Source organism: Trachypithecus francoisi, unplaced genomic scaffold (genome assembly GCF_009764315.1).
Source record: "Trachypithecus francoisi isolate TF-2019V2 unplaced genomic scaffold, Tfra_2.0 Lachesis_group2, whole genome shotgun sequence".
NCBI lineage: Eukaryota > Metazoa > Chordata > Mammalia > Primates > Cercopithecidae > Trachypithecus > Trachypithecus francoisi.
In genome coordinates this window covers 39,300,998-39,325,398 of record NW_022681465.1, presented here as the reverse complement: position 1 = coordinate 39,325,398, position 24,401 = coordinate 39,300,998, and the positions used below count along the sequence as shown (strand labels likewise).

Genomic DNA, 24,401 nt, shown 5'->3' with positions numbered 1-24,401 from the left:
AGGTGAGGGTGAAAGGTGAGGCTTGTCTGATTTTGTGGAAGGCCTCCTGGTGGCCCTGGGGATGGTAGAACACAGGGTACTCCAGAGTGAAGAATTTGTAGCTAAGTAGAAGTTGTCTTCTATTCCACTTTAAATACTTTTGATTATCTACTGAATCTCAAGAAAATTGGATTTCTGGTGATAAGATCTTCTCTACTAACAAAGAAAAAAAAAACTCTATAAATCCTATGAAAGGAGATTTAAAAAAATATGTATTTTTTGTTGTTGTTGTTTGGTTTTTTGTTTTGTTTTGGTTTGGTTTTTTCTTTTTTTTTTGAGATGGAGTCTTGCTCTGTTGCCCAGGCTGGAGTGCAGTGGCACAATCTCGGCTCACTGCAAGCTCCACCTCCCGGGTTCACGCCATTCTCCTGCCTCAGCCTCCTGAGTAGCTGGGACTACAGGCACCCGCCACCACACCCGGCTCATTTTTTTTTTGTATTTTTAGTAGAGACGGGGTTTCACCATGTTAGCCAGGATGGTCTCGATCTCCTGACCTCGTGATCCGCCTGCCTCGGCCTCCCAACAGGTGTGAGCCACCATGCCCGGCCTAAAATATATTTTCTAGAGTGGGATCAGCTCTCAACAAACTCAGTAGTCACATGGCTCATGTGTTATCTTTGTATATTTGTGAAAAACAACCAGTAATTTGGAGATATACATGTATTTGAAAATATTATTCAGATGAAATACTAAATTTTTCTTTATTCTGATAATCACCATTCTCAGAGACTGCTGACAGGGTTACTATTAACCTGATAGCACATGTCTACTTCTGTGACCCTAAAGAGTGGGCCTAAGTGTTCTTTTCCTGAAAAAAGGCAGAATGTTTTAGTTGGAATTTTGTTCTTGTTCTTGTCTGAAAGTATTACAAGTTGGATTCCAGTGTAATCAAGTTTAATCTTTTGAAATTGACAGCTGTCTGTGGTTCATGAGAAAAAATCCCAAGAAGGAACGCCAAAAGAACACACAGAGGTAAATGATTATTATCAGGACTTAATTATAAGGCAACATCTTTTGGTGGGATATAATTAAAATCTTTCATCAATTCAAAACTAATCCCTACAATGAATAGTTGGATATTAGTTTCTTCAGCTAAAATGGTGCCATCATGTGGCAATAGCAGTGTTTACAATTTGTGTGATTCTTGCTGAATTTTGGGGGAAGGATTTGCACTATTTCAGATTTTGTACCTAAAGTGAAATTGTCACATGTACATCACACTAATTCAAATTCACGTACTTTAGAACCACAGACGGCACAACTGTTATGAACAATTTTTATTCTATAATGTATCAGTATTATGTTTAAGACTACCATCTTGTTAACGATGTCTTTATATGTGTGTGGGCACCTGTGTATGTACTTTCAGCAAAAAAGCCTACCCAAGCAGGCATCAGATACAGGAAGTAAGGATGCTCACAATAAAAAAGCAGTTTTCAGATCAGCTGAACAGCAGCCATCAGAGAAATCAACAGAACCAAAGGTAAATGAAGCAGATTGATAAGAAAACCTTAACATCAACTGGGAAATAAGATACGGTTCCCCTGTTAACACTGATGTGTGTAGTTAAATCTGTGGGGCTGTGCTGAATATATTTTGTATTGTAGTGATTTGGTATTATTATTTTGTTGGTTTTTCAAATAGACTTATAGAAACTTGGATGTATGGATGGCCTGAGAAGGACATCAGATTGGCCTAGGGGATGCTCTCTCCATCCTTCTCCCACTGCCCAGCAATAGCCAGCTGTGACTGCAGGGCAGCAGGCACTGCTGTCTCCCAGACAAGCAGCTTTGCATTGAGGCTGTCTCCTGGACCCCCCCACACCTGAACTGGGGAACATATGTGCCCTGAATTATCTGGTTCTTTAAATGGAAATCCTAAAGCATTTTTAGGGTCGTGCTGTAGAAGAGTTGAACTTACAGAGCCAAAAATTAGAAATTGCTTCCATAATTATGTGGTTAATAGCAGCCAGCTTTTAGAAGAATTAACATCTACAAGAAATACTTTTTCATGGAGGGCACTTGGAAGATAATAACGGGGCTTGCTTCACAATATGTTTTATATCAGAGATCACAGATTTGTGATCTACCACTTAAAAGGCACATGTGTATTTTGTTTGGCTTACAATGTTGTTAAAAAATTATTTTTAATTAATTGCCAGCAATCAAAGTCAGGGTATTTCACATAACATCACAAATTGTAACTTCTCGTGAAAAATCAGACTGTCTAGCAACAGTGAGCTCACATTGGCAACAATTGACTAGAGCCATTACCCCAGGTATGTGTACTCCAGTTTACCACAGTCACTACCTAGCCTGATTGACCTACTCATGTTACCTGCATGAACGTTTTAGGCTCTTGAGTCCATCTTTACATGGTGCCTAGCACTGCACCATGTACAACAGAAGTGAGTAAACATTTCCTTATCATGGTGTCCATGTGGGTGAACTGGCAGATGTTAGTGACATTTGAAACTCATGATCTTGATAATAGCCATACAGAGATACCTAGCTCTGTCAACCTTTTATCCTCACTGTCTTAGACTAAACCACAAGACACGATTTCTGCTGGTGGAGAGAGTGTTGCTGGTGTCGCTGCAACATCTGGCAAGCCGGGTGACAAGGTGAGCACACACAAGCAGACAGAAACGTGGGCCTCTTTGCTTCTCAAGTTTCTAAGAAACATATGCTCAAATAACCTATCATTTGGCAAAATGAACATTGGTTATATGTAAAATTTTGTGAAGAGCATGCATTTAAGGGATAGAGAGTGAACAAGATACCAAGAATAATTTTTAAATTTATATATTCAATAAATGCTTACTGAGTACATGCCATGTATAAGATACTGATATCAATACCAAGGACATTAAAATGTGAGTTGACTCAGACTCTGCCTTCCAAATTTATAGGTATGAAATAAAGCAAATAAAATTTCCATGAGCATTTGAAGAGACTTTTTCAACTTTCAATGTTGATGCCAGCTGTCTTGATACTAGTGTATCACAACCATGACATCAACATGAGTGGATATGAGAAGTTTCCAAAGGAAATATTTCAAGCCCTCTCAGGATGAAGTAGATGTGTTGAGCTGGGTGATTGTGGGCATACCTTTCTTAGATTTTTTGAAGAGTTGCTTCCGATCCCTGCCCAGGAATATAAGATGAGAAGTTATCTACCTTTTCTACCCATAGCAATATAGAATTAGTAATCAGTTTGGAGAGCATGTAATCAATTTGAAGCCACAAGTAATCAAGTGAAGGAACAATGAGAAGATGGGAATGAAAAATTTAAAACTAATATAGATTTATCTATACTTTTGCTTCTGTAAATGGGACAGATATCCTGCTACAGGTTAAATGGTAAAGAAAGTCATAGGGTAAATGGTTTTTAGGGTAAAAATATGGCACATCTCCCTGAAACATCATTTTTTCCCCTGGGATTTTGGGAGAAAAGGCACATTATTTTATCCAAATTAATACAGGTCTCCTATGGAGCAAAGGCAACATTTACAAAAACTTTTAAATGAAAATATCAAACTTAAAATTGTTTTTTCTTGCAATAGATCACTTGTATACTACCTTGAGACTCATAGCCTCACCCCAGGAAGACACAGCGCTCCCTTTTTTTTTTTTTTTTTTTTTTTTTTTTGAGACGGAGTCTTGCTCTGCCGCCCAGGCTGGAGTGCAGTGGCCGGCTCTCAGCTCACTGCAAGCTCCGCCTCCCGGGTTCACGCCATTCTCCTGTCTCAGCCTCCCGAGTAGCTGGGACTACAGGCGCCCGCCTCGTCGCTTGGCTAGTTTTTTGTATTTTTTAGTAGAGACGGGGTTTCACCATATTAGCCAGGATGGTCTCGATCTCCTGACCTCGTGATCCGCCCGTCTCGGCCTCCCAAAGTGCTGGGATTACAGGCTTGAGCCACCGCGCCCGGCCAGACACAGCGCTCCCTTGTGCCAGTGAGGAATGCTTAGATGAAATCATTTGAAAATGGATACATTTCAGGCAGAAGATTAGATACGTTAAAATAGATTTTTAAATGTTATCAATGTTTTCAGTTTGAAAATGGATAGATTTAAGGCAGAGGGTTAGGCCCGCTAAAATAGATTTTTAAATGTAATCAAAATTTTCAGTTTTGAGCTAGATGTAGATTAACAATCAGTGTTATAAGTGAAAACTAAACAATGAAATTAGGAGAGGCTTATGTGGAATTCTGTGCATTGACTTGTGCTGGAACTTGAGGCAATTCATTTTACTTTACCTTGCCTCTGATTCTTCTCCCATTAAATAGGATTTAATGACTTGCCTTCTTATTTTAGTACATAGCATGTTTAAAGTACCATAAGGCAGGCGGATCACCTGAGGTTGGGAGCTCAAGACCAGCCTGACCCAACATGGAGAAACCCTGTCTCTACTAAAAATACAAAATTAGCCAGGTGTGGTGACACAGGCCTGTAATCCCAGCTACTTGGGAAGCTGAGGCAGGAGAATTGCTTGAACCCGGGAAGCAGAGGTTGTGGTGAGCCAAGATTGCACCATTGCACTCCAGCCTGGCCAACAAGAGCAAAACACTGTCTCAAAAAAATAAAATAAAATAGCTAAATAAAGTATCATGGTTGGTTCTACAGGATGCATTAGCTGCAGGCTGGCCTGTCTAGGGGGTGGGGAAAAGACAATATACCTGGGACTATATTTCAATCAGATTAAGAAAGGCCCCCACAGGGTGTTATTTGGTGGGGAATGAAGGGATTCTATCTAATTCAGGGAATCCACAAGGGCTTTGAGAGAGTAGATCCAAGTTCAGTTAGGCATGGAAGGATAGCTGGGATTGCAGGCTTGCAAATGCATCAAGGTGTTGAAAAGTGTAAGATGTGTTCTGGTCACAGAGTACATTCCAATGTGGGTGAAGCACAGAGGAAGTGAGTGGTGGGGCTGTAAGACTAGAAAGACAGGTTGAGCACTGCAGTGGTGAATGCTAAGGTGAGTTTGTACCTGTAGTGATTCAGCTGACAGCAGGTAGCCATTGAGAACCCAAGAGAACAGATGGGGTGATGCAATTGAATCTGAGCTGCAGAAGGATTAAGGGACTGCAGTAGGTGGATAACATAGAGATAGGAAGATGGAAGGTTGGTCAGGGACTGTTTCAGTAGTCCTGATGAGTCATATTTTAGCCTAAATTACAGCTGTGATAGAATAAGAAAGTGGGGAGTTATCCAAGACGAATTGCAGAGCAAAAGTCTTCAGGTTTTAGGAAATTATTGACTAAAGTGGACAAAGACAAAGTAAAATCTAAGATAACCTGGTGCTTCTGAGTCTGATTGCACTAGGTTGGTAGCCACACGGTAAGGGAAAGGAGGCCCCTAGGAGCTCTTTGTCAGGTTTGTGCAAGTGCAGAGTTGGCACCTGAGAATGAGTGCCTTTTTAAATTGTGAGGTGGGCACCTTGTAGTCCAGTCCCTAAGTTCCCTGGGTACCACCGACAGGAGTACAGATGTCAGAGGAATTGAGGAGGAAAGGGATGTATCTGATTTTGGACAGGCTGAATTTAAGTGTTTGAAATGTCCAAAGAAATATGTGTAGCAAGACAATTAAAATACTGTTTTCTAATAGAAAAGAATGGAATAGGAGGAAAGGGAGAGGATGGAATAGACAGATAGTGGGGAGAGAGGGAGGGGAAGAGAGACATTGAGAAGGAAGAGGAAGGTGCGGGAGAGAACATGAGTGAATATCTGCATGAGGTAGTGGCTGAATCATGGAAGTAGTTTCAATTATCCAGACTCAGGCTCACACCCTAGTGGCCCCCACAGTGTTTCTAGCATTGCAATCATTAACAGTCACTTATTTAGCACTTACAATTACATAGCAAGTACTTACATAGTGGCGAGCATGTGCCAAACAATAGTTTTCATACTTCATATAGATTCACTTATCTAATATCTCCAAGGAGAAGTGACTTGCTAAAGCCTCAGGCAGTCATGTGTGTCTCAACCGTCATGCAAACCTTGGCAGTCAGAGCCTGTGCTCTTCCTGTGCTTTATTGCCTGAATTTGGATACCTTCAAATGGGATATGGTCCCCTTTTATCTTAAACCCAACAACTTCACCCATTTAGTTTCTGCCAGTCTCTGAAAGCATTTGCCCCGGCCATAGAGAATGATTTTGGATAAGACCTCCAGCACAGGGCAGAAATGTGCAGAGTGTATACAGTGGAGACCAAAGTAAAAGAGATGCCAGAGGTAATGGAGAACAAAGGGCATAGATGCCACAATAGGATCAGAATGGTGCTGAAAGGTGGCAGCTGGGAGGGAGAGATGCTCCAAGGGCCACATTTCAGAGATTATATCTGGATAAAAGCATAGAAACTGCAGATGGAAAAGTTATTTGCAATCTTTGATAGAGCATTGGAAGCAACGATGAGCGATCAACTCATTTTAAGGAAAGAGAAGGTAATGAGATGCCAAAGTGAGGAATATGGAGGTCTTGATGTGTAGGGGCAAAGACCCAGAGAGGAAAGCCAGAAGTGGCAGCCTACAGCAAGAATTCATGGATGTTGCAAAGACTGGCTGTGGGTCCTGGAGAAGAACAGCAAAGAAAGAAACAGTCTTGGATTCAAATGTGCATTCTGTCCCTTACTGTGTAACCTGAGGAAAGTGTCCTAATCTGAGCTTTGCTTTGCCCATCACTAAATGAGACTAATATAATTGAAGCCCTTCTGAAAAAGGATATAAAACATATAAGCACAGTGTCTGCTGTAGAGCAGATGTTCGGTGTATGATCAATGCTATTAATATAATGAATTTATTTTAAAATTTGTAATAGTATTGAGTTTTATTAAGGTATGTAAGAAGGAGTTTTTAATTTCTCAATTCTCACCAGAAAAAAGAAAAGAAATCGTTAACCCCAGCTGTGCCAGTTGAATCTAAACCGGATAAACCATCGGGAAAGGTACGAAGACAGCAGTGTCCTTCTACATGAGATAGTTACTCATATGCTCTCTATTTAACAACTATGATTTCTTGTGGGCAAATAATATGAGGGGGTAATTTAAAGGACTGTTTTAATGAATTATTGTTTCATGCTAATATTGAAAGTGTGGGTTGGAAGTACGGTTTTCACACTCATATTTGTAACACTTGATATTATAATCCTTTAAAAAAAAAACAAAAAACTCCAGTTTCATCCCATGCAGTTTACATTCCAGTTTCTCTCCTACAAATACACTTTATTTAACCAGAGATATTATTAAAGAAGTCAGGTACTTCTTTATTCTGAAATTCCTAAAAGAATCAGTCTAAACCTTCAAATTGTATTCCACACATCCATGATCAGGAGGGTCCTAAAATTGTCAGGGGAATAGGGTAGTTGCAAAAAAAAAAAAAGATGATTTAAATAATTATTTTTCATCTAAATCAAATAATACAAAGTCCTTTCCTAGATTGTTGTTTTCTCCTTTCAATGCAGGTTATTGTTCATAACAAATCATCCTTAACATAAAAAATAGAGGCACTCTTATTTATTATTGTATTAGTCCGTTTTGACACTATTATAAAGAACTGGGTAATTATAAAGAAAAGAGGTTTCATTGACTCATAGTTCTGTGTGGCTGCGGAGGTCTCAGGAAACTTACAGTCATGCTGGAAGGGGAAGCAGGCACCTTCTTCACAAGGCAGCAGGAGAGAGAGTGTGTGAAGGAGGAACTGTCAAACACTTATAAAAGCATCAGATCTCATCAGAACTCACTCACTATCATCAGAACAGCATGAAAATCACCCCATGATCCAGTCACCTCCCTTCCTCGACACATGGAGATTATAGGTTCCTCCCTCGACACATGGGGATTACAATTCGAGATGAGACTTGGGTGGAGACATGAGTCAAACCACATCAGTTATACTGATTTAAGCCCATATGGACAGAGTAGACTTGTGAGTTCTTTTAAGTTTAATGTCTCAGGTAATTTCTGTTTTGTAAACCTCTTCAGGTAAGCAAGTGAACAACAACAACAAAAAAAAGGTGAATGAAATAATACAGAGTGATTTCACTCATGAAATAGATTATATTTGGAAGAGGTACCATGTAGAGATTTTTAGGGGTTCTTTCTTTGAAACTCTGGAAAAATACTGATAAGCAATAAATACCAAGTATTTCCCTTATCACTTAGAGCAACATGGTTATAATTCCCTGTATTTTGTTTTGTTTTGTTTTGTTTTGCTTTTCCTTTTTTAACTGTCAGTGCATTGGACTGGCAGCTTTAATGAATTTATATATTTGTTCATGTATGTAATGCATGTGGACTTGTTGAAACTGTGCTTCTTGCCTGAATGTGGCTTTTTATCTTTCCCACCCAGAATTTGTACTTTGAGACTTAAATAGTAAAGTCTGTTAGAGACCAGATTTTAACTATTTTGGGGAACTAGTTGAAGAACTTTTGGTGTTTGGTGGTTTTTCTACACAGAATGGCTTTTTTGTAGTTAAACTAAAAATGAAATATGTGTAACAAATAACATTTAAATATCTGTTCTTCCTTTTCCAGTCAGGCATGGATGCTGCTTTGGATGACTTAATAGATACTTTAGGAGGACCTGAAGAAACTGAAGAAGAAAATACAACGTATACCGGACCAGAAGTTTCAGTATGTGATCTTGATATCTGTAAAAATTCATACTCAGTAGGAGGAGAGCAAAGAAGGCCATGGTCATGAAATACAAAAGAATACCTAGTGAGGCCAGTGCGGTGGCTCACACCTGTAATCCCAGCACTTTGGGAGACTGAGGCAGGTACATTACTTGAGGTCAGGCATTCAAGACCAGCTTGGCCAGCATGGTGAAACCCTGTCCCTACTAAAAATACAAAAATTAGCTGGGCATGGTAGTACACGCCTGTAATCCCAGCTATTTGGGAAGCTGAGGCAGGAGAATCACTTGAACCCAGGAGGCAGAGTTTGCAGCAAGCTGAAATCACACCACTGTACTCCAGTTTGGGTGACAGAGAGAGACTCCATCTCAAAAAAAAAAAAGAATGTCTAGTGTTCTGTCATTTGCATAGAAACAGGTGTCAGTATCCAGACAGCAACTAGAAATCAGTGTTGGGGATGGAAATGGTTTGTCTTTTAGCGGCTGCATTATAACATTGAGTTAGCAAACATTTGTTGTTGTGCTAAGATTGACACTGGGACACGGTCCACTGGGTCACACACTTATTTTCCATCCTCAAGATTTAAGTATAATGGACTAGAACTTGTTTTGATTTCTCAATATTTTCCACCCTCAGTTTATCCCTATTCCTAATTCCTAAAATTGTATTTTCCTTGGTATTATAAGAAAGACATGCTGGCCAGGCATGGTGGCTCACACCTGTAATCCCAGCACTTTGGGAGGCCAAGGCGGGCAGATCATCTGAAGTCAGGAGTTTGAGACCAGCTTGACCAACATGGTGAAACCCCGTCTCTACTAAAAATACAAAAAAAATTAGCCAGGCATGTTGTTGCATGGCTGTAATCCCAGCTACTCAGGAGGCTGAGGCAGGAGAACTGCTTGAACCTGGGAGGTGGGGATTGCAGTGAGCTGGGATCGTGCCATTGCACTCCAGCCTAGGCAACAAGAAGGAGACTCCATTTCAAAAAAAAAAAAAAAAAAAAGCCATAGACTAGACAAAAATATTTGCAACAGACATAACAAAGGATTTGTTTCTAGAATTTATAAAGAGTAAAAAACAGAAAAAGACAACCCAATGGAAAATTGAGAGAAAACTTGACTGACCAATAAGCAAGTAAAATGAAACTCTCCTTAGTAGTTAGGAGAATGATATTAAAACACAGAAGAAACACTGCTTTGCATTTATCTGATTAGCAAAAGCGTGAAAGTCTGACAATTCATATAGTCTTCCTATAGTTGGTGGGTGTTCATGATGAACATTCCCTTCAACCAGGAAGTCCACCTCTAGAGAGATTCCCAGGAGGGAGCCTTGCCCATGTGTGCAAGGAGTTATAAAAACTGGTGAAATGTTTGGAAACAATTTTGTTCAATAGAGGACAGGATAATAAAATTCAGTGCTTTATAGTGGTTAAAATGGATTATTCATGTATCAGCATGGATACATTACAAAAACATAGTTTTGAATAAAAAATGCAGAATGATATGTAGAATATGATACCATTTATGTAACATTGGAAAATAAGCAAAGTAATGCTGGACATTGTTTATGGATACCTACATATGTAAAAAATGTTCTAAAATAACTTTAAATTGATATGCTAAAGTTAGGAATGGTGGCTGTTTCTGATTAACAGGGAAAGGGAATTCGGTTTGAGAATGCTAAATAGGAGACATCCACTCTATGATTTTGTTTTCTTAGAAATGAGAAAGCTAATAGAGTTGGGTATTGGGTTATACAGAAACTCATTATCTTATTAACTGTTCTTTTATATTGGTTAGAAACCTTAGATAATAAAAACATTTGAAAACAAAATGTATTTAGAAGTCAACTTTAGTATTTTGAATATTTTCTAGCATTACATATGAGTTAAGCCAATTAAATATGGATATTTGTGTAAACTTAGAAATGTAGTTGTATAAATTGTTGGCTTCTTAATGATTTATCATTCATCTCAGTACTTCCATAAATTAATAATGGAATCATGCTTTAGTTTCAGAATATGCATATAGCGTTCTCAGCTAATTAATTATATAATATCCCTATGTGTATGATTTTGTTCCAGGATCCAATGAGTTCCACCTACATAGAGGAATTGGGTAAAAGAGAAGTCACAATTCCTCCAAAATATAGGGAACTATTGGCTGTAAGTCAAATAATCATTTACTTTTATTTCACTGTTTCCTCTTTAGAATATAATTTCATGTCATTATTTTTACAATGTTTAAAAGTTAGAAAACATAATGGTGCATGTGAAATTGTCATTACTCTGAAGCTCACTGCATTGGTTAGATGGGGCTGCTGTAAGAAAGTACCACAGATCAGGGGCATAAACAAGAGATTGATTGTCTCACAGTTCTGGAGGCTGGAAGTCTAGAATCAAGGTGTCAGCAGGGCTGCTTCCTGCTGAGGCTGTGAGGGAAAGGTATCTTTGAAGCCTATTCTTGGCTTATAGATGGCCGTCTTCTCCCCACATCTCATGACACCATCTTCCTTCTGTGCTTCTATGCGTATCTCTGGGTCCAAATTTCCCTGTTTTGTAAGGACACGCATCATAATTGGAGTAGGGCCCACCCTAATGACCTCACCTTTACTTGATTACTTCTATAAGGAACCTATCTCAAAATCAGGTCTTGTTTTGAGGTACTGGTGTTAAGACTTCAACATATAGATCTGGGATAGGAGGCACAATTCAACCCACAATGGGCCATACATTTTGCCCATCTTAAGGATTAATTCTACCTTCTCAACATCATCAAATTAATATTTGTTTCAGAAAATGGAAGGGATCACAGGGCCTCCTCCAGACTCTTTGGTGAGTTTACATACATGTCTTCTGATCTAAATTAATATGTTTTATATTTTGGTGGGGGAACAGGGCTATCAATTCTATATTTGAGGATTATGATTTAACTCATCTCCAAATCAAATGGAGTTTCTGTGTGTTCAGAGAAAGGGCTTGGTGTGAGGGTTGTCTCAGTGCTCCTGAGTCCCATAAGTAGGGTTTTTGAGGGGAAGGAGAATGAAGGCAAGAAAGTATTAGGATAGAATTCATGTTCATAATAACAGAATGAGAATATTCTAACATGTAACTCCTTTAGAAAGGGGGAAATGGAAAATAATACTTAGTGAGTATTCACTAAACCTACTTAGTGAGTAGCCATTCGCTTCAAAACATACACTTTGATCTAAGTTGTTTTATTAACACATCTCATTTGGTTGCAAAGAAATTAGAAAAATGCATTCTTCATTTGCTAGGTTTATGATCCATTCTTCCACTTCAGCGGTTCCCATAAGTTACCCATCATTGTGCCTGTTTCTTTAGAAACCCATGGGGCCAGATGATGCTATAGATGCCTTGTCATCTGACTTCACCTGTGGGTCACCTACAGCTGCCGGAAAGAAAACTGAAAAAGAGGTATTGTTTTTAGTGTTGTTAAGGGAAAGTTGTTAGGAACTATTTTGAATTTCAAAAGAATAACTTTTTAGTTCAGGCTATTACAGTTAAAGTTTCCTCATCTGTAAATCTGATCTTTAGTATTTTATTTTCAGGAATCTACAGAAGTTTTAAAAGCTCAGTCAGCAGGGACAGTCAGAAGTGCTGCTCCACCCCAAGAGAAGAAAAGAAAGATGGAGAAGGTATAATCACAGTCTACCTGACAGCAGTTGCTTTCCAGAGCCTGATCTAGCTCATTCAGGAAGCTGCCAGTAGTGCATTACCCATGAGGAGAAGCCATGATTTTTTCCCTGTCAGGTCTATCCGGAATAGGGAAGCCAATGAGGGTTATATTAATCATCTCCAGGCAAGCCTTGTGTGTTTCTGTAACTGCCTGGGAATGGTTTTAGCATGGTTGTCTTGGTTGTCACCTAAGACCATCTCACCATTATGATACACAGAAGGGCAGAAACCAGAGAAATTGCACTCTTGGAACATAAAACCTTCAAGTTTGATTTTCTAAAGGACTTTGAGCACTGAGGATCACTAGAGGGACACCATGTAGCTGGTACTGCCCACCACTCAGCTGTATTTCACTATGATGTAATTCTCACAAATCGCAAAGGCAATCCTGCGGCTCTGTGCTGGAGCCAGGGAACACATTTCTCCTCTACAAACAGTCAAGATAATGCTCAGGAACAGTTTCTATCAGAGCTGCTTGTGCCTCTCCCCTCCTGGAGTGGACAGTTTATTTTTATCTGGCAGGCTGGGGAACAGTGGTGAGCACCACACCCCTGAGAGTGGGAGTTCCTATAACGATCAGCCATTGTGCCTTCAGAGAAGGCGGCAGCGGGGGCCACTTCAAGCTTCCCTGCTTTCAGCTTAGCAGGTTTGCTAAAGGTTGTCAGAAGCCTTTTAGAGACACAGTTTTAGAAAAAGAAAAACAGGGTGGTAACAGTTTACTACTTGCTTCTTTTTTGTTGTTGTTAAGAGTATTTTATAATAATATTACTATAGCTTTATGTCTAGCTTACCAAATAAGGGGTGAAGTGTGCCCCAGAGAACGCTGTTACTCTAGAAACGTGTCTTAGCCCCAATTTCCACTCATTGGTAAGTTCTTTTTCCTTTCTCTCTTTTGCAAGGTTTCAAATAAACTTGCCTTTCTAGAGCACTTCCCCAATCCACATTCAGTTTATAATCTAAAATGTATTTCACAAAGAAGTAAATGGATTGTTCAGGCTCCAGAGATGTCTTTTTTCATGCACAGAATTTTTTTACTTTTAACAGGATACAATGAGCGATCAAGCACTGGAGGCTCTGTCGGCTTCACTGGGCACCCGGCAAGCAGAACCTGAGCTCGACCTTAGCTCAATTAAGGAAGTCGATGAGGTACTGACCTTAGAGTTGATTTACAAAGCGTGTTAGTCTGCACATTACAAAACTGAATACATTCTGCATGTTTAGAATTCTTGCACAACTTTTGCTGGAGAGTAAAAGTGAACATTCTTCATTGTGCCTTATTTATTGCTGAGTCATTAGCAACTAAGACGGATAGTTAAGTGATTGCTTGTGAAACAGCTAGAATTTTAACATTTGAAATGAGCATGAATCTCCCTTGCTAGAGCTTAAGTGACACCTGACTAAACAAGATAACAAGGAGGCAGTGCCTGGCGGGAAATAGTGAAGTTTGGCAATTGGGAATTTGTATTTTCAGAAGGGTTCTGGGTGCTTCTCTTTATAAGAGAGGGAGACGTCTATACAAGGAGTGGGAAGATCCTTCATTTATCACTATGGGGAAAGATGTTGAAAATTTTGTCTCAAATTAAAATCAAGCAACGATTACTCTGTAACTAGAGCTCCTGCATATTTAGAGAATAATGCTGATAAGTGTTCATCCCACCACACTCCAAGATCTTAACAAGCCTCTGAACCAAAACAAGCTTATATCTGGTGTAGGAAAGTTTTAATATTAAATTATAATTTTTGTAGAATTTTTCAACTTGGTCCTTTTGGGGGAAAGAGGAAGGAAAAGAGAGAGTTGCCCATTCCTGACAAGGCAGTGTTGTGGGGAGATGGAAAGGCAGCCTGGGATCCACAGGAGCTCGCCCTGCCTCCATCAGCTCAGGCTGGGGGAGCTGGTAGGCATTGCTGTCACAATGCCCCATCTCTGCTGTCACTTCCTGTTCTGAGTCATCAGGGAAGGGGAGTCTCCCTGACTTCCAGCAACTATCCTTGAGTCTAGGACTACCCTGGCCTAAGATGGGCCAGTTTCTATCTTCGACTTTCTTGGAGGGCTCACCGGTCACAGTGTGGCATGATAAGCTTTGTGATGGTGAACGCAGGGGAGCAAGAGAAGCAGTTCCTATCTTCCAGGACCAAGTAATGTACTGGGAAGAAGGGAAACTTAATTACACCACAATGTGAGATATACATTACTTAGAGTAGCCAATAGAAGCAGTGTCATCTTGAGGAAAGGGTGGTGTTGGCAGAACCCTGGGGGGAGTCAGGAGGCCAAGCTGAGTTGTGGCTTTACCACCTGAGGGCGACAGGGCCACAAGTATATTGCACTTTTGTCTCAGGCTTTTTGCAGACCCTTAAGGAGAGATAATAAATGTGGGAAGGGAGGAGGTAAACATGTTATAAACCCCAGGATCAAAGGAGTCTTAAGAGTGACTAAAAGCAGATAAGCAGATGTTTAAAAAAAAGTGACATAAAATAAGCATGTGGGTAACTAGTTTGGGAATGCTTATGAATGTATTGTTTCCTCTAGAAAACTTCAGAGTAGCAGCAAACTAATATTCCAGCAAAAAGGACTCTTCTTTTCCATTCTTATGACATAATAGTTGTATTATTCTGTTATCATGCTGCTAATAAAGGCATATCGGAGACTGGGTAATGTATAAAGGAAAGAAGTTTAATTGACTCACAGTTCCACATGGCTAGGGAGTCCTCATAATTATGGTGGAAAGTGAATGAGGAGCAAAGTCACGTCTTACATGGTGGAAGGCAAAAGAGCATGTGCAGGGGAACTCCCCTTTATAAAACCGTCAGACCTAGTGAGAATTATTCACTATCATGAGAACAGCACAGGAGAGCTCTGCCCCCATGATTCAATTACCTCCCACCGGGTCCTTCCCACGACACATGGGAATTATGGGAGCTACAATTCAAGATGAGATTTGGGTGGGGACACAGCCAAACCATATCACTAGTTTTCCTTTTTAATCATATACAAAGTATAAATGTTTCTAAAGAGGATCTGTCAGTCCTCCAGATTCTTTTTTTTTTTTTTTTTTTGAGACGGAGTCTCGCTCTGTCACCCAGGCTGGAGTGCAGTGGCCAGATCTCAGCTCACTGCAAGCTCCGCCTCCCGGGTTCACGCCATTCTCCTGCCTCAGCCTCCCGAGTAGCTGGGACTACAGGCACCGCCACCTCGCCCGGCTAGTTTTTTGTATTTTTAGTAGAGACGGGGTTTCACCGTGTTAGCCAGGATGGTCTTGATCTCCTGACCTCGTGATCTGCCCGTCTCGGCCTCCCAAAGTGCTGGGATTACAGACTTGAGCCACCGCGCCCGGCCCAGTCCTCCAGATTCTTAACCTGAATTCTTAGTACCAGACTTAGTGGGTCCTTTACATCCTAGATAGTCTGATGTGATGAGAAGGCTCAGGAATGTCGCTATCAGCCTGTAGGAGTGTCCATTGCCACCCCAGCACACCCCAGAATAGAGAGCTGTCTGTGGAAAACCACATAATACTCCAGAGAGGAAACCCATGCCTACTTAGTATTCCTGTCATCTACCATAACATAAAATAAAAGTTTTTTATTCTATAATGATACCCCATTATAAGTCTCCCACATTTTTAGGTGTGGCTGCCTAGTCTAGTGCCATTTCAATTCAGTAGACTCTTTTTTTTCGTTGCCTGCTGTATGCAAACCACAGAGCAGGCATTTCAAGAATATAAAGATCAAAGAGGAACATAAAAGCTCTGGCTGCATGTGTCATTCTCACCGTCCACAGCCTGAGATTAGACTATTAAGAGGACCGTCTTAATACAGGTGACCCTGAATGTTCCTGAAGGCTGCTGTACCCTGACCTGGGGAGTGCTGCTCCATGATAGGATTTCTCCAGATGCCCAAATAGAGCATGACTGGAAATGTTTAAAAGAAAACCATGACTTCATCCTTTAATGAGAGTTTCTCTAAAACAGTAAAACTAAACGCAAGCATAGCACAGTGCCTGATCCATTAAAAGTGCTCAATAAGTAGTAATTAATCAACTAACCAATCAGTAAAGAACCACACTCTTAGGCTAAGATGCAGATGCCGTGGGTTGGGTTGGAATATGCCAAGTGAACCTCCTACCTTGATTTGTAAATTAAATCCACGCCTTGATATAGGTACTCCTTACGTATTATGGGACTCACACTACCCACCAGCAGGTAAAATTGCAAGTGTTGTATCGTAGCAGTCAGTGATCTACTATAGAACTACACTTTTATTGGTAATGCCGCTAGTTGTTCATGGTTTAGTAAGCTAGAGAAGTCCTGGCATTATTGAAGGGAGCCCTTTTAAAAGAGGTAAAACAAGTTATACATGGATCAGCCAAGATTTGTGATGGGCTGCTTCTGCCATTTCTGAACTGGGTTTAATGTGAAAATTAGTCATATTTCCTCTCCCTTCCTTAGACAGCTGCCTCGTTGAGTAAGACAGATGAAAGCCATTAAAATAATTGCAACTAACTGCTGCACTGTGCTTATTACTTCTTCAAAGAATCTTTTTATTTGCTTTTCTCTGGTGATCTTCACAAGTTAGTGAGCTAGATAAGGGTTATTAGTAGCCACATTTCACAGCTGAAGAGACTGGACCAAAGAAAGGCTAAGTGGCTTCTCAAGGTCACAGCAGCTGGAAGCAGAACAGGGTAGCTCCCTGGGATCCCTGGCTGGGCTGCTTTTGCTCAGTCACCCACTGCTACCTTTCTCACAGCTGCCCACCATGGTCTTGTGCTTTGTAGTTTACAAAGTTCTTCCAGATGCGTTTACCAGATTTGGTCTTCTCTGTAACACTCAGGAAGTACACAGAGGAAGTGATATCATCTCATTATGTGCATTATCCAACTACTTTTTTTCCCCTCCATTTTCATCAGGCAAAAGCTAAAGAAGAAAAACTAGAGAAGTGTGGTGAGGATGATGAAACAATCCCATCTGAGTACAGATTAAAACCAGCCACGGTAAATTTTTAGCCACAGTGCATGACAACAGCATCTTGCCTTTGCATCTTGTTTTATTGCGTCTGTACCCTTGACACTGTCAAAGGACATACCTGTCCCCCATTCAGATATTAACTCTGAAAACCCTGAACCTTTTTTTCTCTGCTCCCTACAGTTAGACCCCTTGAGGGATGGTTTGTCCCTGCCTGGCTTCCTAAGTAGTGACCATGTGGTCATTAAAATTCCCACAAACTTAAATGTTTTATTTATTAACAATTCTTACAAAAGATCCTTAAACTCAGAAGGAACAATTTGGGGATAATTTTTTTTTCTTAATGCTATATGGATAAAAGCACCATAGGTCTTCTGAGGGGTAGATATGAATGTACAAGGCTTTACCAGTATGCTAAGTCAAGGTGGTTTTGTTGCTATTGTTTTTGATTATGGTGAGGATGGTAGACTAACTCCTGTCATTACATTTTTGTCATTTACTTTTGAAATCATACATATAAACACATGTTGGAAAATGGTTACAATTCTAAATTATGAAACCTCGTATCCAAAAAAACTAAACAGTGTTATAGGAATGATATCCACCTCTTCACTCGAGGTTGGAGAACTGGGATTTTTTAAAAGCTTTCATAAACATAGCTACATCTTTATTGCCAAAGAATTTTTTTCCTATTTATCCAACAGATGGAAAACATTTTTTAATAACTTAAAGTAAATGTGCATTCTATTTGGTAACATCTTGATTTTTATAGCTCAGCTGCTATTTTTATACTTTATAAAAAGTAAATTTGAAACACAAACTCATGTAAATCTTCTAAGAAAAAAAATTAGCTGACATCTCATATCCTGGAATTCCCAGAAACAAACTTGATGGGACATGAAAACAAAATTTTCTATTTCATCTCCAATGAGTTTTAATTTTATTTACAGGATAAAGATGGAAAACCACTATTGCCAGAGCCTGAAGAAAAACCCAAGGTTAGGAAATACATTTTTTTCTGATACTTAACAATAGACATGTGTAAAGTATGAATTAAGATAATTTTGACAGTCCCGAGTTCACTGTGCAGACTTGCATGCCCACCTAGTACAGAGGAGATGGTAACACTTGGCTGATAATGTGGCTCCTTTCCTTATATTTTAAAGATGATCTTATTTTATTTTATTTTTTCATTATGTACTTTCTTTTTTTAATAAAATAAAATAAATTCGCTAAAAAAAAGATGATCTTCCTCATAAATCATTACTGGACTATAAATTTCTAGTAAAATTTGTTACACACTAGAAACTGATGTCAAGAGGGCCCTTAAGTCAGATTAAGCTAGCACTTTTTTTTTGATGCCTACTGTATACAAACCACAGTGCAGGCATTTCAAGAATATAAAGATCAAAGAGGAAAAGAAAAGCTCTGGCTGTGTGTGTAACTCTCACTGTCCATCCTGATCAAATTCTCTGATGATTCTGTTTTGCCTTAAGTTGGTAGTAACCTGTCACATATAATCAGCAACATTTATTAATCACTTGCTATGTAACTGGCACTGCACCAAATGCTTTTTGGATATTATCTTTGTGAGTCCTCAGTGAATGAGGATGGTACTGTTATTATTCCCATTTTACAGTGAGGAAATTGAGACACAGAGGGCCTATGTAAATAGCCCAAGGTCAAGGTGCTAGAAAATAGCAAGCCAAGCCCAGGACTCAGAACTCAGGCTGTCCAGTCTGAGTCTCAGCGTCTAAATCACATGCCCTTCTATCATGTTACTGTTGTTAGTGACAGTCTCCACATGCCCTAAACTAATACCACTCTCCTGAAAGAACAAGGGGTAGCAGAACTTTCCTGCCAAAATCCTACATAATCATATGAACAGAGTATATGATCCATGTTTTCACTTATTCAGAAGAGAAGTCATGAGGAAATAGGAAAATAATCACATTTTAAAAAATTATACAGATCTTCATTGTAGAGAACAGGCAATTTTATTCGAACAAAATTCTTCTGAAACTAAACTATCAAGGAAACATTTGACCAAATAAACCATTAATACTTTTGCGGTACTGAGGTGTTTTGTAAGTATTTCTTATTTGTTACATGAAAATTTTATCTTAACGTTGATAAATGAAAAAATACGCCCTTTATAAATTAGCTTTGGGTGTTAAGTATGGCCTCATTGTGTTAATCAGGGAAAAAAATTGCTCCTTGAAAACTTTTTTTTACAAAATAAAAAAGAGTCTCCTTGTAATATACAGAACTTCTTATATTACAGGCTCGGAGTGAATCAGAGCTCATTGATGAACTTTCAGAAGATTTTGACCTGTCTAAATGTAAAGAAAAACCATCTAAGCCAACTGAAAAGACAGAAGTACGTTTCTAAACATATAAATCTCTAGTTTTGAGGTTTGTGATCTTAAAAAAAAAAAATGTGAGACAAACTGTTTTAGCATGAAGCAGTCTATAGAAAGCCTAATATGCCATCGTTTTTTCCATGTCATTTTTGTCTTCCTTTTTGGATGTGCTTTCTGCCCCAACCTAACCCTGATATTCTTGCAACTGAAGTCCTGCAATGACTCCTTCAGGAAAGCTCTGGAAGCCATGGCTTCCTTCTTGTCCCAGCTTCTGTAACTGACCTGGTTGGGCTGTCATCACCCCTCCCCTCTGGGTTGCAGTGGCCTTTCTGCAGTCTCCTTCATGTCCATCGGACTCATTCTTTCTCAAGCATGTCTGTAGTCATGTCTTTCCCATCCCTACAAAAAAAAGTTCCTATTGCCATATTCTTGACCCAGTTTTCTTTCATACCAAACTGTGTCCCTGTGTCAATAAACTGAACAATAAGTATGTGTGCGTCCCTGGCTTTTCTCACTTGGTTCCTCTCTCTTGATTGACCTTTCTTTCTAATTCTAGATCAACTAAAGTCTTACTCATCCTTTCAAGCCTCTGCTAAGATATGGCTTTCTTTATCTCCTGCTTTTCCCTCCCTAAACTGTATCCATCCAACCTTTATTAAGCAGAACACAACATGGCAGAGGATCTGTAGTTCTTTTTTTATATATCACTATTAAAGCCTTTGTTACAAAGAAGAGTTTAGCTGTTTTAGTCCCTCTTTAACGCTAACATTTATGCCAAGTTTAAATGGGTAGTAAGCTCCTTGAACAAAGAGATCATATCCTATTGATGACCATCTGCTGAGCACCTTGCATATAGGATAGGCTTCCATAAATGTCTAGATTTAAAACAATTTGTTTAAAGGTTTGTTTCTGTTTTTTGTTTGTTCTGTTTTGTTTTTTTCTTGAGACAGGGTCTCACTCTGTCTCCCAGCTGGGTGTGTAGTGGCACAGTCTTGGCTCACTCCAGCCTCAATCTCCAGGCCCAAGCAATTCTCCAACCTCAGCCTCCTGAGTAGCTGAGACTACAGGTGCATGTCACCATGCCTGGCTAATTTTTGTATTTTCTGCACAGCTGGGGTTTGGCCATGTTGCCCAGGCTGATTCAAACTCCTGGACTCAAGTGATCCACCCTCCTCGGCCTCCCAAAGGGAGGATTACAGGCATTACAGGCATGAGCCACCGCACCCAGCCTTGAAACTTTATTCTTGTGATAAAATAAGATGGGACAGTGGTTCTCAAACCTTAGCATGCATCAGGATCATCTGGAGAGTTTTTTTAAGCACAGACTGCTAGACTCTACCCCCAAAGTTTCTGACTTAGTACATGGGGTGGGGGTCTAAGAATGCGCATTTCTAGGTTCTCTTATGGTGCTGAGGCTGTTCAGGGATTACACTTCGAGAACTTGTGGTTTATTATTACTACCTTCCATTCCTACATAGCGGTATATAAAGTGCTCTTAGATTTATATAAATACAGTATTTTACATAATGCTATGTTACATAATAGGCATATTTGTTATACATAATGACAACTAAATAATAGAAATAATAGCAATAATTGCTCAAATGTATTGAGCTTACTGTATTCCCAGGTACTATGCATAGCACTTTGCCTGCATTGTCTCATATACGCCCCTTACCAAGCCTTCAGCTGTGGATACTGTCATTGTTCTCATTTTACATATGTGGAAACTCAGTTTCGCGAGTTTCAGTAACCTGCCTAAGGTGAGAAGTAAAACCAAGTTGGAAAAAATGGCAGCTGAAGAGTTTTAGCATGCTTTGACTTATTTACTATTCAGCAATCCTTAGGTATTCAAGAGAATCATGTTCACACCATATAATGTAGCAGAGTGTCTTGTTGGTCTACCATTGCTCAGTCTTATTAACCAAATGTCTCTAATGTTGTTGAGAGTACCTGCGTCTCTCCTCAGGAATTTAAAGCCGCTGCTCCAGCTCCCGTGGCGGAGGCTGTGTCTCGGACCTCCATGTGTAGTATACAGTCAGCACCACCTGAGCCGGCTACCTTGGTGAGTGACTCCCTGGGCATTTGAGCAGTGGCTTGAGAAAGTGCTCTTCCTCCTCCCGTCACTCTCTACCATGATTTTATCTTATTCTGACAAATTAAAAATAAAATCTGATATAATTATAGTATCTGTTGTTTCTTTGGGCTTCAGAAGTGTTGTAGATATTCAGACTAAGATTTAAATTTTTAATTAAATTACTCCCAACTATATTTTTCTCTACTCTTCTGAAATTCTAGTTCCTCAGCTATTGTGGATAATCCTGCTTTTTCACTTTTCTGCATCTTTTAAGCCTATTTGGATTTCCACCGAAAGCCCAAAGTTACTTTTTACTGACTTTCCTGGTAGAATAGCATGCACTAAAATCATTATGATTCCTCCCCACTCTCCCCACTACAGGAGGTGAGACTGACTCAATTTCTTTCTCTTTCCTTCTTCTTTTCGTGCGTCTCTCTCTTTCTAATTTTCATGTGAAGTATAATATTTAACAAGCTGAATCTTTGTTTTCTTTTGATGTTAGAGGTTTTTTTTCCCCCATTAGTTAATGATAGAATTTGACTCAGGGAATAACATCTGAGGGAATTATGTTTCATTACTGCAGAATTAGTGCCTCTTCCCTCTGAACACCTAACTTTCATCATCTACTGTGCCATTGTTCTAAATGCTTTGCAGTGTCTTCCCATCAAATTTTCACAAGGACACTATGAAGTCTGTCCTGATCATCCTCCTATAATAGATGAGAGAAATGAGGCTTTGAGTTGACCTTGATCCACTTGATGTTTCAGAACCTCAGCTGAGATGAAAGATATGGCCCCTGCTCTCAGCTGTCTTCAAGCCTAGTGTGGATATGAGACCTCCCCAATTTTGGGGGGTTTCAGGGTACTCTTCAGGTACTTTTTACAACATAGGTGCCAGGCCACAATGGTGAAGAACAGGAGAGGAGGGGGGACTCTAGAAGGACTCTGGTGAAGAAAGCAGGCACAGAGGCCGTGATTGGAGTCAAAACAACAATAGCCAGCATTCCCCAGCAGAACTCTTGTAACCAAAACCTGCAGCTGCACCACCTACCTCATCTGCCAAGTGTGACCGCCAGGGCCTTAGAGGGCTCAATTCCTTCTCAACTTTCCCCTGACTGTAGAGCTGAGCATTGGATTGTTAGATAGCAAACAAAACAAAACAAAAAAAGCTCTTGTTTTCCCCTTCCTCGTCCTCCTTTCCAGGGCCTCAACTCCACCAACTCTGGCCATGGTTGCCAAGGTTACTGTCACTGAGGCAGTTGGCATTTCTGGGATTGTGACACCCTTGAAAGCCAGAAAGAATAGCTGTAGGGTGTAATAAAGGTCAGAGGACTCAAGAAAGGCATGCAGATTAGAGAGCTGAAGGAGGACAGACCAGAGGAAGGAGATGAATGCGTTCCCTGGGTGGTTCTTGTGTGTATAAAAAGAAAATTGGTTAAGGAAACCCAGAGACCTGAGTTGTAGTTGTTGAATTTGATAATATCAAATATGACAGAAATAGAAATTTTAGTCCTTACTCCTGTTTCCAGATTCCTTCGTTCTTAAGTCTGCTTCTTCTCCTAGGTTTTCTTTAACTGTTTCAGTAATTTCTTAAGCAAGCAAGAGGTTGGCAAAGGGCACAGGTCTGGGGAAGCAGTGGTTTCCAAGGATTTTGTAGCATAGAGTATGAGAAAACAGAATTGTAGTGTGAGCAGGTGTCTTAAATCATGTAGCAACTCACATTGCTTGGCTAAGACTTGGGTACCAGTGCAACTCTTGATGGCCTTGATTAGATTATTGCAGCTGTTACTACTTAATGCTTAATTTAGGTATAATCCCAAACAGGTTAGAAACCTCAGGTTTTTTTTTTTTTTTTTGTAGCTCTTGGGAATAAAACGCATACAGTGTTCAGCCACTAGGTGGTGCTAAATCACTTTCCTAGGCTCCCTCTCTTTGGCGATCTTTCCTTTTGCAGCGCAGTTTATCAGAAAAAAAGCTTTTCTTGCTTGAAATGATGGCTAAAATATAAAACAGAAACATACTTTTACCCTAAAATTTTAATAGGTGCTCATTGTGAGGTCAGAGATTTTAATAATGAGATTAAACTCTGAGATTGTTTAACCCAAGGACTTTTACACTTTTGTTTGACCAAGAAAACAGTGGGAAATTCATTGATATTGCAATCCCATCCCCATACACTGGAAGCAACAGTTTAAAGAATAGTATTTATCCCTTCTGTGCATGACGCACTATAAATACACACATACACACACACACATACACATATACACACTCTTTTACACTTTTTTCTTTTTTTTTTTGAGGCAGAGTCTCATTCTGTCATCCAGGTTGGACTGCAATGGCATGATCTCAGCTCACTGCAGCCTCAGCCTCCTGGGGTCAAATCTATCCTCCCACCTCAGCCTCTTGAGGAGATGAGACGACAGACATGCACCATCATGCCTGGCTAATTTTTAAAAACTTTTTGTAGAAGTGGGGTCTCACTGTGTTGCCCTGACTGGTCTCAAACTCCTGGGCTCAAGCAATCTTCCCGCCTTGGCCTCCCAAAATGCTGTGATTGATTACAGGTGTGAGCCACTGTGCCTGGTCCTGTTCTCTTCATTAAAAAAGAAAAGTCCTGGTCATGAATCATTAAGTTGATTT

General features: G+C 39.8%; 1 protein-coding gene across 12 annotated transcripts in view; it reads left to right on the top strand.

The window, feature by feature from the left end:
* CAST (calpastatin) overlaps nucleotides 1-24,401 on the top strand; it is a 114,201-nt gene that overhangs the window by 68,153 nt on the left and 21,647 nt on the right. For 11 of the 12 annotated variants that reach the window (XR_004429724.1, XM_033179056.1, XM_033179060.1 and 8 more), the window contains 14 exons: nucleotides 955-1,011; nucleotides 1,409-1,522; nucleotides 2,582-2,662; nucleotides 6,910-6,978; nucleotides 8,567-8,665; nucleotides 10,751-10,831; nucleotides 11,462-11,500; nucleotides 12,011-12,103; nucleotides 12,238-12,324; nucleotides 13,409-13,510; nucleotides 17,265-17,348; nucleotides 18,270-18,317; nucleotides 19,604-19,699; nucleotides 21,652-21,747. Coding sequence is in view for 11 of the 12 variants with exons in the window: in XM_033179056.1 (XP_033034947.1) it covers nucleotides 955-1,011; nucleotides 1,409-1,522; nucleotides 2,582-2,662; nucleotides 6,910-6,978; nucleotides 8,567-8,665; nucleotides 10,751-10,831; nucleotides 11,462-11,500; nucleotides 12,011-12,103; nucleotides 12,238-12,324; nucleotides 13,409-13,510; nucleotides 17,265-17,348; nucleotides 18,270-18,317; nucleotides 19,604-19,699; nucleotides 21,652-21,747 (1,146 nt within the window). In the remaining variant the exon portion in view is untranslated. The remainder of the gene's footprint in view (nucleotides 1-954; nucleotides 1,012-1,408; nucleotides 1,523-2,581; nucleotides 2,663-6,909; nucleotides 6,979-8,566; nucleotides 8,666-10,750; nucleotides 10,832-11,461; nucleotides 11,501-12,010; nucleotides 12,104-12,237; nucleotides 12,325-13,408; nucleotides 13,511-17,264; nucleotides 17,349-18,269; nucleotides 18,318-19,603; nucleotides 19,700-21,651; nucleotides 21,748-24,401) is intronic. The other variant, XM_033179061.1, reaches the window with a different exon arrangement.